Here is a 13,287-nt window from a genome sequence, read left to right on the forward strand (position 1 = left end):
TATGTTTGGGGCACCTAATTTGAAGAAGCTATGACAACCACCGGTCTTCAGCCTCATGGTAATACCCAATCTTGAAATAGGCAAGCTTTCAAATAAAAATAAATAAATCAACAAGAGTCCCTTAATGTAAAAGGTGTCAAGTGCCACAAAGCTGATTGTTTCATGTATTGTACTGTCCATTCACTCACCCACGGTCAATACCGGCTTTTGGATACCATTGCACTGGGTACCAAGCTTGGGGAGCACCATTTTCACATGCTCTGTGAAAGCATGCATCATTGTTAGTTCTATGGACTTTTTTCTTTCAGAGTGCATGTGACTATGGTGCAATCAATCCCCCCCGCCCCTCTAACCTCCTCGAGTTTGGTGCACATACTGCCTAAAGAGACTGCTGCATTGGGCGCCATAAGTGCTAAAGCCAGAGCCTCCCTCACGCTCACTTAGAAACTCATTTATTTAACCACTCACATTGATTTGAGTATTGAAAAAATACATAACAAATTAACTAACTCCACCTAGATACAGAACCACTGTCATATTTTTAAACTACAGCTTCCTTTTACAATTTGCCCACTTCAGGCTTGTTGCACAGGTCTGCCCATAGAGTGTGCTACACTTGCTACATTTTTAACTAGTGTGAACTGAATCATATGCACAACCTGAAATACGCTAGTGCTCCATAGGCAAAAGTGGTGGAGGAACAAAAAAAACCTACATGACTCTTTCAATTTTGCTCCTAAATGATAATTTTTACTCATAAAAGTAAACCCTTTGCATCTCATAATAAACCAATTACATACAGTGTAGTGGATGACCTTTTAGCAAAAGTAGTTTTAATTAAAAAGGCAGCCAATGGTTTGCACTGTATACTGTTGCTCATTTTGCTTTTGGACACTTTAATCAACCTGTCTGTATGTTTGGATCAATCAATTTCAGCTGTTGTGTTCATTCATCTCCCTCCTGCCATTCATCCCCTGGCAGCTGGGAGAAGGCCGTGTAATTGAATTTAGTTGAAATGAAATGCAAGGACACACTGAGCCAGAGCGGGTATAATCTGTACCAGTCTGAATTCCAAGTACATGTCTTTTTACCTTGTCTTCTTCCAGGAGGAAGATGGCATGTCCCACGGCAGCAGCGAGGACGAAGGCATCGGGAGGGAGAGTGAAATCAAGGAAGAGCTGCAAGGTTTGTTCATTACTGTCCCTTATACAGTGAACTGTCTCGAACTGCCACAGTCATGAAAAAGTACAAGAGAGGCCGGTATAGCAGTTCATCAGCTGTGAATGTTCTACACACTCTGGGCCTGATTCCCAAAGGTAAATGTACACTTTTGCGTACGTTTAGGATTGTTTGCATTTCAAACTTAGAAATGGTGATGCCCCAAAAAGGTGAAAAAACTAAGGTGCAACCCCCTCACAGTCACAAATATGCTCAAGGAACCAGGCATTAGGTTTTTGAAGAAGGAACTGGAACCGGTAATTATCATATTTATTTATTTATTTAACAATGTTGCATTGTGCCACACATTGAGAAGTACTGTACTAGAATCAGCCATACTAGGTTGAGACCCAACTACAGAATAAAAGCAACTGTACAAACACACACCATTTATGAAAGATGGAAATATATACATCTACTGAAATGTTTCTTTGTGGTGTTCATCTAGAGTATTTTCTCTTCACTGCCATGCTTGAAATGCTTATAAAATTCATATCAATTTAGTGTCCATTCAAGCACTTCAAGCATCAGCTTTACGTTACCGGAGGAAAACCTCTATGTCCATGGATTGTGTCTTTATCCAGGAGAATAGCCTCAAAGGGAATACTCACGTCCTCTAGAGCTGGGTGCAATCGCAGCTCTTTACTTCCTCCATGGGCTTCAAGGAGTCCTGTTGGTTCACCATATAGTCTGCAGTGCAGAAGTAAGAGATTTTCAAGGGTACACGTTGGCCCTACTGAGGACTAGGGAGAAGAGTTCCAGGGATTACCACCAGCTTCAAGCTTGAGTAGCGTACCACCGCCCCTCCAGCAGGGCCGGACTGGAAGCAGCAGCCACCGGGCATTTTCCCAGTGGGCTGGGGGCCGGTCTTACAGCAGTGGTGCTGCAATATCATATCGGTCCCCTGCACGAAAAGCAGCTGCAGTACCCATCCCCCCGCCAATCCTTTCGGTCGATCCGACTCAATTGCCAGACCTGGTTTGAATTCTCAGTCCAGCCTCTGCCCTCCACAATGTATGCCAGAGACAGAATCAGGAGAATACAGCTGACCAATTCTGCCATAGTAAGGTTGTGGTGGTATCTTTGGTGGTGACCAGAGTCCAGGCGGTGATGGTGGGCTGGCTGTCGTTGCTGCAGGGAAGGGGGGTTTCTGGAGCCTGTTCACTGAAGTTGTCGTTGAGGGCCTTGATTTTCAGGTGGAAGTAGAAGTCAAGCTTATTTTAGAGGTCCTGGCAGGCTGTGACGTCCAAGGCTTTGCTGGGGGGTTTGGTGAATTGCTGGATGATGCTGAAGAGTTCCTTTGAGTTGCTGGAATTAATGGGGATTTTGTTCTGGATGATGGTCCTCTTGGTGAAATTTATGAGTTGGTGTTATTCTATCATGGCATTCTTGTGGGTGGTCTGGTCTTCAGTAGTTTCGCTGTTCCTCCATAATTTTTCGAGACCTCTGCAGGAGCGTCTGCCTTTTTGGAGGTCGGTGGTGAACAAGGTGGCCTTCAAGGGGTGCTGTCTGTCGAGGTGCAGAGGGGTTTAAGCTTGTCTGAAGATATTGCAAGTGTTTCTCCTCTTAGCACACATACAACACATAAGAAAAGAGGGACAAGAGCACATAGCAAAAAGGTTTAAGTGAAGAAAGACAATCCAAGGCGACATCAATCAGAAATACTACAGAGTTTCATGTTCAATGCAGACACTGTCAATCACCTTCTTCTAGTCATTATGCTTTGTGCCACACCGATGAAGTGAATGACACTCCTCATGACTTGTGAGACAAAGCTCCTTTGAGCATTAGAGTAGCATCCTACTGAGTCCCTACCAAGCCACTCAAGACATAATTGTTATCACATAGCCATCTACGTATAAAGATGTATGTGTGACAAGTTATTGATGCACTCAAACCCCAACTAACAATTGCAGATTCAGTAAGAACAGAGCATCTTCTATGATATCTGTTGCTTTCTCTTCTCCGTACTTACCAGAAACACATAACCAACAGGAAACCCCCAGAGACACCTCTATCTAATGAAGAACGCACCAACCTTTCTGGCCATTTGATTAGTGTTGTAGATTATCCTTCAATGCATACTTAAATGTGTCCTCGGTTCATGATATGATGTAGACACCATGAACATCAGTGAAGTCTCCACAGTGATGCTAAACCAAAGTACTACATTTTTATCTTCTAGGTGAATAGCCCATAAAGCCATTTCCACCATGCCACTTCACAATATCCACTTACAGCTCCCTTGTTATCCCCAGAGGAGGCTTTGGATACCATGTGAAGATGTATCTCATGACACCAGACCACAACCTGATAAACAATGATAAAGGAAGATACAAATGTTCATGTGCAGACACAAAACACTAAGAAACAGGACACTAGTTTGCCTAGACAGTGATGTGCATGCCTGCATCATGGCACATGCAAGAGCAATGCCAAACCAATTAATTAAAGTGATCAGCATAATGTCTGCCTCATGCTCAATATGTGACTACTAACAGAAAGCTGCCTATCCTAAATGTTTTGCCTGCTTGCCTCTAACTTTGCTGAATTTGGTTTTTGCTAGCCTTAGGACTTTGCACACTTTACCACTGCTAATCAGTGCTAATGTGCTTGTGCTCACTCTGCTAAACATGGTTTGATTGGTATATACCTAATTGGCATATTTAATGTGCTTATATGTCCCATAGAGTGCTATTACATGTACCCAGGACCTGTAAATTACACGCTACGAATGGCCGGGCAGCACTGGTTGTGCCACCCACCTACGTAGCCCATGCCTCCCATTGGAGCCTTAATGCAGTGCCCCACTGCCATGTTGACTTGGCATTTAAAACTCCTTGCCAAGCCATAAACTCTCCTTTTATCACACATACGTTTCCCCTAAGGTGAGCTCTAGTTAGCCCATAGTCCAGTGTGCTCCGTAATTAAAAAGATAGGACATGTACTTTTAGGTTTTACATGTCCTGGTAGTGAAAAACTCCCAAGTTAGTTTTGCACTACTGTTGAGCCCACCCCTCTCATAGGATACCATTGTGGGTTCTTTATTACAACTAATAAGCTGTGGTTCCCAATTGAAAGGAGATAGATCTGTCATGTTTGGGACTCATGGAATTGTAATGATACACACTCTTTAATGGCAAAGTCAAATTTATCAATACCATTTTTAAAATGTCACTTTTAGAACGATGCAAAAAGAACAATTGATAGACAGAATGGCGAACAATGTCATATATTCACCCCAGTACAAAGATCTGGGCCTAAAACCAAAGTTTTTTTGCTCTCCATGCAGTTCCAGTTTGAACCCAGCCATATGCAAATCAGTCTTGACCCTGCACCAAATGGGTACTGTCCAGCCCGCACTGCCAGGGCAGGTCCTCCCTGGACTGGAAAGAAGCATCCTAGGACTGCTTTCAGACAGGATAGGTCCAGCCCGACCAGATGTCCCTTGTCGGCACTTAGTACTTTTTGGCGCTATTTTCACTTTATTCTTTAAAAATTCATATTTTGAGTTCTACTTATTGTACTTTTGTCATTTTAGCCTTTTTTATGTATTAAAATATTGCTTATGTTTCTTAACTGGTGTAGGAACTTCTGTGTGGCGCTTTCACAGTTGTTACTGTTTGACGTGTACCTTACCCATGGTCTTCAACATAAGCCTGACTGCTCTGGGCCAAGCTACCGGGGGGTGAGCACAGGATCTTTTAGGGGTTGCTGGTGTCTTACCCTGACTGGTATTGTGGTTGTTGCCTAACTTGGTCTAATACCCTAATCAACCAACAATCCAATTTCTAAAAATCCCTGAAATGGCAATCACAATGACATGTCTCTAATGAAATGGTCATGAAGTCATCACAGCACCAAGACAGCAGAAAAAGAGCATTCGCATAGGGAATGCATATTTGACAAGGCCTTATTAGGTTGAAACTGGTCTGGGTTGCTTCGGTTTACATTCAAACTTGACACGGCAGTCCTGATAGCACTGTTCCTATCGGAATAGGATCATGTCTGGTTTGCCTATGGTTGGTTATGTCTGAGGTGGCTTAGTGGGCAAACAAAAAGATAAACTATAATGCAGTCCCACGTAGTGATGTAGGAACTGCAAAACGTGTGTAGGAAATGGTGCTGCACATGTGCAGTGGGTGGAGGACTGCTCTGACCAATAGGCACAGACACTGCACTTAATTGCTGTGGTTGAGTGGTGTGCTTAAGAACATTGTTATCAGTCTACCTTATTTAATTACTATATTCTGGCTGTTGCGTCTCTCTGAGCATCACACTCAATCTCTACTCTGCCCCACTCACTGTAGTTCTGTGGCAAGCACCTCTATGCATTTTGTTGTTTCCTTTTATGTGCCTTCCTGCCTATACCTATCCTTGACCCCTTGCTCACTGGCAATTTCACCATTATGAATGTGTCAGTGGTGTCTGCGCCCATTGTATTCCCTAACCTATTCTGAAGAGCAAAATAAGAAGACCTAAACTTTAATTCATCTAACAATTGTCCTATGGCTCTTACATACTCACACCATTTCTAATCATGGGTTTGTTTCCAAAACTATGTATTGTATTGTACTATGTATCTAACTGTAGCCTTCACTCTATTGCCCACTCCCTACCACTGATGTTGCTGCCTCTATATTTTACATACCGTCAGCTATGCAAGAGAGTGGGCAATAGAGTGAAGGCTACAGTTAGAAAATTATTCAGAAGCCTTATTAATTGTAACCTCCTATGTTCCGGTATCAGATTTAAAGTTAGAAATGCCAACATTAGCACCAATTCCACTTTATTCTTGGCTCCTGATAATATAATTAAAAGAATACGCAGGCTCCCAATCAAGCACTTTCAATTTACATCAATATTTTGGGTCACCCTCTGTTACCCCACAGCTGATTATTTTTACTGACCTCTCCAAAGGTCCAACAAAGTATGTTTAGGACACATTTTCAGAGGAAGCAAGAATATGGTTGTTAGATTTGGGGTTCTCTAGTTGGCATAGGTAGGGACCTGTGACAAATAGGGACCCTTACGTCTAGTCAGGGTAAGGGGGTACACTCCTAAAATAACCCCTGCTCACCCCCTTGGTAGCTTGGCATGAGTAGACAGGCTTATCTCAGAGGCAGTATTTAAAGCATTTGTGAAGACATACAGTAACCCAGTGACAACACTACAGATGGACATCACACAAGTTGTATATTAAAAATAGGTATTCTTTTATATAGATTTAACGCAAGACCACAAAAGTCAAAAATCCACAATACTGTACTTACAATGGTAGAATTAGCTTAGTTCTCTTTAGATCTTAAAATGCGACACTTTGAGTCAATGTACCTTGAGATGCATAACGCAATACAGCGAAAGGGTTGCAGGGAAGGTGATGCTTTGGTTCCTTACATGCAAGAACAGTGTTGCGTCGGTTCCCTACTGCTGCGAAGGGAGGTGATGCATCGGTTTCTTATTGCGCTTCTGTGGCGATGCAGCGAGCAACGCCGTGATGCAATGAACTTTTGGAAATAAAGATGTTGTCTTCTTCTTGGTGCGATACAATGCGGACGCGACAGGACCTGCGACACACTTCTCGATGATGTGGCGGCGTCTGCTGCGAAGTCGATCCTCTTCTCCTGCGATGCGCGGTACTTCAACAACAATGCGAGCTACGACAGGCCCTGCGACACACTTCCTGGGGATGCGACGGAATCTGCTGCAACGTCGATCCTCTTCTACGGCAATGCAAGGCACTTCCTGGGCCCTGCGATGACTCAGCGGTTCTTGGGTAATTCAACAACAACAAGGGACCCCAAAATTAGTCAGCAGGGACCTCGGGGAGCATACTTTTATCAAACAACATTGGTCCCCAACATTGAAAATTTTCCACAAAATGAAATATAGACAGAGTCAATCTATATTTTTAGAAAGGCATGTCCAGCCGGACAGTGGTCTTTCAGAGATTTTTACTCAGAATTCATGTATTCAAATCACACGAAGTACCTTCCAGAAATCAGCCAGTGTGGACCACAAGCCTGTGTCCAGTACCAACAGAGCAGGTACAAAGGGTTGATATAAACAGCAAAGAAGGGCTTTGTAAGGCAAAACAAGTTACTCTATCAACAATGCAATTGTACAGAGTATTACAACTGAGCACTTAACATCCAATAGTAATCACAATTCGGTTTCAGTGCTTTTAAAGTCGACGGCGTTTCGGACCCTTAGTAAATCACAGGGTCCATCATCAAGACAGATACAATGAAAAGCCTTAAAGTATTTAGCCTCTAAATGCCGGAAAGCCTCATGGTTTAGAGGCTTATTCCGACCGGGTTAGTCGGTGAAGAGTCTCACTTCCTGACTCTTCACCGACTAACCCGGTCTCCTGGCAGCCGACGGACACCACTGTTTTCCGCGGCTCCCACCACCCGATTGTGGGTGGACGTGCGTATTTCCGCTACCCGAGGAATAAGCCTCTAAACCATGAGGCTTTCCGGCATTTAGAGGCTAAATACTTTAAGGCTTTTCATTGTATCTGTCCTGATGATGGACCCTGTGATTTACTAAGGGTCCGAAACGCCGTCGACTTTAAAAGCACTGAAACCGAATTGTAATTACTATTGGATGTTAAGTGCTCAGTTGTAATACTCTGTACAATTGCATTGTTGATAGAGAAACTTGTTTTGCCTTACAAAGCCCTTCTTTGCTGTTTATATCAACCCTTTGTACCTGCTCTGTTGGTACTGGACACAGGCTTGTGGTCCACACTGGTTGATTTCTGGAAGGTACTTCGTGTGATTTGAATACATGAATTCTGAGTAAAAATCTCTGAAAGACCACTGTCCGGCTGGACATGCCTTTCTAAAAATATAGATTGACTCTGTCTATATTTCATTTTGTGGAAAGTTTTCAATGTTGGGGATCAGCGGTTCTTGGGGGCCGCGACAGGCTCTGCGACGCAGTTCCCGGTGATGCCATGAAATCTGCTGCAACGTCGATCCTCTTCTCCGGCGAGGTGCTTTCGTGTTGTGAAGCGGCAGCGGCAGTTGGGCGTCACGCTTCTTGCTCGTGAGTCGCGCTTCCAGTTCCTTCCGACACACAGTTCCTCAACAAATCCAGCACAACTGCAGGCACTTCCAAAGAACTCTTGGGGAGCTGGAGGGTGAAGTCTGTTGACCCTGAGACTTCAGTCGGAGGCAAGCTCTTTTCTCAAGCTCTTGGAAATCTTTCACAAGTTGATGAAAGTACACACAAAGTACCTCTCTCCTTTCTTTGGCAGTCAGGCAACCACTGCAGGTCAATCCCCCAAGCAGCATTTCAGCTTAAGGATAGTCTGTCCTCAGTCTCTCTGGTACTCTCCTCAGCAAAGGTTTGTTCTTGTTTCCCAAAAGTGATCTAATTCTTTGGGGTTTGGGATCCCTCTTTTATACCCAGTTTCTCTTTGTTATCTCAAGGCAGAGAGGCCTTTGCCTAGTCAAACCAGTTCTGGTCAGTCCTGGAGCACTCTGTTTACATGACTCCTTCTTTCCTTTAAGAGTGGAGGGCAGAGACATCAGACGCACTACAGGAGGTGGAGCCAGCATTTTGGAGGGGAGGCACAGCTCTATTCAGGTCCCAGGTGCAACTCCTCCCTCCCATCTAGATGCAGATCTCTCTATTCACCACTGGGCTGATTCACCCTGTCTCCTGGAACCCCCTAGCCCCTGTCACTCAAACTCCAGACAAGGAATACACAACCTAGCAGAGGTAGGCTTGGATAGTTAGACAAGAAAATACCTACTTTCTGAAAGTGGTATTTTCAAACACAGAATGTTAAAACCAACTTCACTAAAATATGTATTTGAACATTCTGGGTTCAGGCATACTGAACTCGAAAGTCTACCTAGTTCCCTGAGTCAGTTAGGATTATAAGATATAATAATCAAACCGCCCATTCTGGCCTATGGGGAGCAGGTAGCCTTAAAATAGTGAAAAACGAAAATGGCTGTAATTCACTTTTAGGGCATGCGACGCACATCAGGGCTTGTCCTACCTTATACTTACAATGCACCCTGCCTTGGGCCTACCAAAGGGGTGTCTGATATGAAGAAAAGGGAAGGTTTAGGGACTGGCAGGTGGGTGCACTTGCCCAGTCAACATGGCAGTACCAGACCTCACCCAGGCTCTGCAATGGCAAGCCTTAGACACACTTTTACAAGCTGCTTCTGTGGGTGGCACAACCAGTGCTGCAAGCCCACCAGCAGCATTTGGTTTACAAGCCCTGGGAACACTCAGTGCACTGTACTAGGGTCTGACAAGTAAACCAAACCAGACAATCATGGAGTCACTAATCCGTACATCAATTTACAATAGGGAGAGCATATGCACTTTAGCATTGATCAGAAGTGGTAAAGTGCCCAGTGTCATAAAACCAACAAAAACAGGTCAGGCAAAATAAAGAAGGAAGGCAAAAAGTTCAGGGATGACCCTGCAAAAAAGGCCAAGTCCAACACAACCCCTTTCCAGCCAAAACACAGGGTAGACCATCACTACCTTGATGGGCTTCCCTGCTTTGGGCGATAGAACCTGGACCTTGCCCGCAACTGCAGGGGCACACTCCAGTTCTACACCAATCTGAAACTATTGGAATCTCTCTGTCCATACTCTCAGGGCCCACCAAGCTAAATTATGTGGAACCCTTCGCTTACTCTGTTGACACCAGCTGTGCAGCGCCTAACCTTAGCTTGCTCACAGGTGTTATGTTATGGTATGTTATGTTATATTGTGTCTTTTATAGCGCTCGGGTACTCAGAAGAGTGTCCCGGCGCTTTATTGACAACCTAAAAAGACAGACACAACGCAACAGACAGAAAATGTAGGGTCAACAGCACAAAAGAGACTAGGAAGCAAAAAGCCAGGTTTTCAGGCCCTTCCTAAAAGCCAGCAGATTTGAAGTGCTGCGTAGAGCCAAGGGCAAGGTGTTCCAGAGCTGAGGGGCCCTGAGCATGAATGAACGGCCTCCGATACGGGACCTCCTTACACGTGGAACGATGGCAAGGAATTTCGCCTCTGACCTCAAAGATCGGGCAGGGCGATAAGCGGCGAGCCTCTTCTGAAGATATTTAGCCCCCGTGGCGTAAAAGGCCTTGTGGGCAAGGGTTAGGGCTTTAAAAACTATCCGCTGTCGGATAGGCAGCCAATGAAGCGACTGCAACAGTCCCGAGACTTTGACTCACCTATGCAGGCCAAAAATGGCCCGTGCTGCCGCGTTCTGGACCACCTGCATCCGTTGCAGGAGATATTCGGGCAGACCAAGATATAGGACATTGGAGTAATCTAATCTTGACCCTATCAGGGCCTGCACCGTAATCCTCCTGTGATCTTCGGACAGCAACGGGAAAAACTTCAGTAGCATACGGAGAAGCCCAAAACAAGTGCCAGTGAGGGTAAGGATCTGAGATCTAAGAGTCAGACCATTGTCAATTTTAACCCCCAAATTCTTAGCTAACTGCGACGAACGCCCCGGGGGAGACATGTCGGCAGGCCACCATACCCGCCAGTCCGGGTCGGATTGACAACCGAAGAAGAGGACCTCCGATTTGTCTGAGTTGCACTTGAGGCTGTTCAGTTGGAGCCATTTAAACACAGCCCCAAGGCACTCGCGGACACTCTCTCCGTCAAAATCCTCTCCTTTCCGACAGGTAAAGAGCAGCTGGGTGTCATCAGCATAGGACACGATCTGGGCCCCGAAAGACTCGGCCAGAGCCGCCAGAGGGGTCATAAAGATATTAAAAAGAGTCGGGCTCAATACAGAGCCCTGTGGGACTGCGACTCCCAATGGCGGCATCTCGGCAGAGCTAGAGGAGGCCCAGATCGTCTGTCGGCGGTCGGCCAAAAAAGATGTAAACCAACTGAGCACCGTCCCCCTCAGACCGATGTCATGTAGTCTGACGAGGAGATCCTCGTGGGGGACGGTGTCAAAAGCCGCCAACAGGTCTAGCATGATCAGCATTGCTCTACCACCCAGGTCTAACGTCTCTTTGATGGCCTCCGACACCTCCAACAGCGCCTTCTCTGTGCTAAGATTAGGACGGAAGCCCGATTGAGTGGGATGGAGCAAGTCGTGTGTTTCCAGAAAATTGGAGAACACGTTATGCACGTGTTTCTCCAAAGTCTTGGCCAGCGAGGGAAGAAGGGAGATCGGCCTGTAATTGGCCAAAACCTCAGGGGCCAAGCCGGGCTTCTTAATGAGAGGGATGACCATCGCTTGCTTCCAGGCCAAAGGGACCACACCCTGGCTAAGCGAGAGATTCAAAATGGGATTGACCATCGGGTTTACGACTGCCGCCATCTTCGCTAGAACTTTGGCCGGGCATGAATCGCGTGGCGATCCAGATTTGAGGTTGGCCAGAAGAGTCAAAGACGAAGCCATTGAAATGGGCGGAAAGTCAGATAAAACTGGCCCTAAAGAAACCGATGGAGTTAGACCAACCTCAGCACAATGGAGGGCACCAATCGGCTTTGGTGGAAAGGAGTCTTGTATCAGCCTAATCTTTGTCGTAAAGAAGCATGCGAGATCCGCTGCCCACGACTCTGTGGGAGCAGTCTTAGCCGCACTCGACCGTGGGGCAGTAAATTCCCTAACGATCGTGAAGATCTCTTTACACAAATTTGATGCATCCTCAATCCTCCTGGCAAAATAGCTCTTTTTCTCCAGGAAAATATCTCGGTGGTAAGCTTTAACCATCGTACGGTATTCGAGTCTGGCGGCTGAGCTATACTGCGCTCGCCAGGCCCTTTCTGCAACCTTGCACTGCCTGCGAGAAGCAAGCAGCGCACCCGTAAACCAAGGAGCAGAAACCCGTTTGGGCAGTGAATGGGAGGTCCTCAAAGGGGCCAGGCCATTCAGCCTGTCCACAAGCCAGGCCTGCAAGGCCTCCAGGTCCCTTTCCAGAACCCCAGTAAGAGGGCAGGGATGTTCGCAGAGTGCCTGTGACAGCATTTCAGGAGTTACCCGGTGAAATGCCCTAGATGTAGATCCTATCTGTCTAGGGGCATTACTCGGGGATTTTTTTCCTGTCTGGTATGTAAAAACAAGCCAGATGATGGTCAGTCCATAAAACCGGTAGAAGTGCCGTCACCTCTATAGGGGAGGAGGAAAAGACCTGGTCTAAAGTATGGCCTTTGTCATGCGTCGGTCCAGAGAGGAAAGGGACTAAGCCCAAAGGAGCCGTGATGTCAGATAGTTTAACCACATCTGGGTCCAGAGCGGCGTCCATATGAAAGTTAAAATCACCCGCCACGATACAGTGGTCAGCGCTCAAGGCCAACGCTGATATGGCAGACTGAAGCTCTTCGAAAAAGGTACCTGCTGGCCCGGGGGGTCTGTATACTAGCAGTCCTTTTACTGACTGGTAAGGCGTCAGCGCTAGAGAGAAGGCAAGGGATTCGGACCCTTTGATAGCCTCAGTAGGAATGATAGAACACCCAACGGTATTCCTCACCACGAGTGCTACGCCGCCACCCCTTCCTTCCACTCTATCTTGCCTATGGATGCTATATTCTGGCGGAATCGCAGAAGCGATAACTGGGTTGGAAGAAGCTCCAAGCCAAGTCTCAGTGAGCATCAGGCATACTGGTTTATCCATGGTCAAGAGGTCAAAGAGCTCCTGCGCGTGGCTGCACACTGACCTGGTGTTAAGAAGCATACATAGATGCTTCACCGCGGCCACCTCCCGAGAGGGAGGGGTCCGTGGAAAGGTGCCTGGCACCCAGCCACAGCCCGGGCATCTACTCCTACCTCTATAGCGACCTGGAAATACCTTAAAGCAGCTACACGATACCTTTTGTAGGGACCGTAGTTGCGAGGATGTGTAGCGGACCATATTGGCTCCGACAAATAATGGTAAGCCACTGCCAGGCCGCCCGCCGCACCGTCCGCCTCCGGGACGCTGACGGGCGCAGATGGGCAGGACTCTGGCACGACTCCGGCACAGCGAAGGCACGTCCGCTGCGCAGGTCCGCTGCGCAGGTCCGCTGCGCGGAAGGGCGAGCTTTAAATAGGAGTCCCTGTGGACATCCGGAGCACTACACTGCTCACTGATG

At 46.5% G+C, this 13,287-nt stretch overlaps 1 protein-coding gene across 2 annotated transcripts in view; it reads left to right on the forward strand.

Annotated features, from left to right (window-relative positions):
* The window catches only part of LOC147727632 (phospholipid-transporting ATPase ABCA1-like), a 2,839,360-nt gene that overhangs the window by 1,583,586 nt on the left and 1,242,487 nt on the right, over positions 1 to 13,287 (forward strand). For both annotated transcript variants that reach the window (XM_086961649.1, XM_086961650.1), the window contains exon 24: positions 1,107 to 1,185. In XM_086961649.1, coding sequence (XP_086817775.1) covers positions 1,107 to 1,185 — 79 coding nt within the window. The remainder of the gene's footprint in view (positions 1 to 1,106; positions 1,186 to 13,287) is intronic.

Source organism: Lissotriton vulgaris, chromosome 3_1, assembly GCF_964263255.1.
Source record: "Lissotriton vulgaris chromosome 3_1, aLisVul1.2, whole genome shotgun sequence".
Classification (NCBI taxonomy): domain Eukaryota; kingdom Metazoa; phylum Chordata; class Amphibia; order Caudata; family Salamandridae; genus Lissotriton; species Lissotriton vulgaris.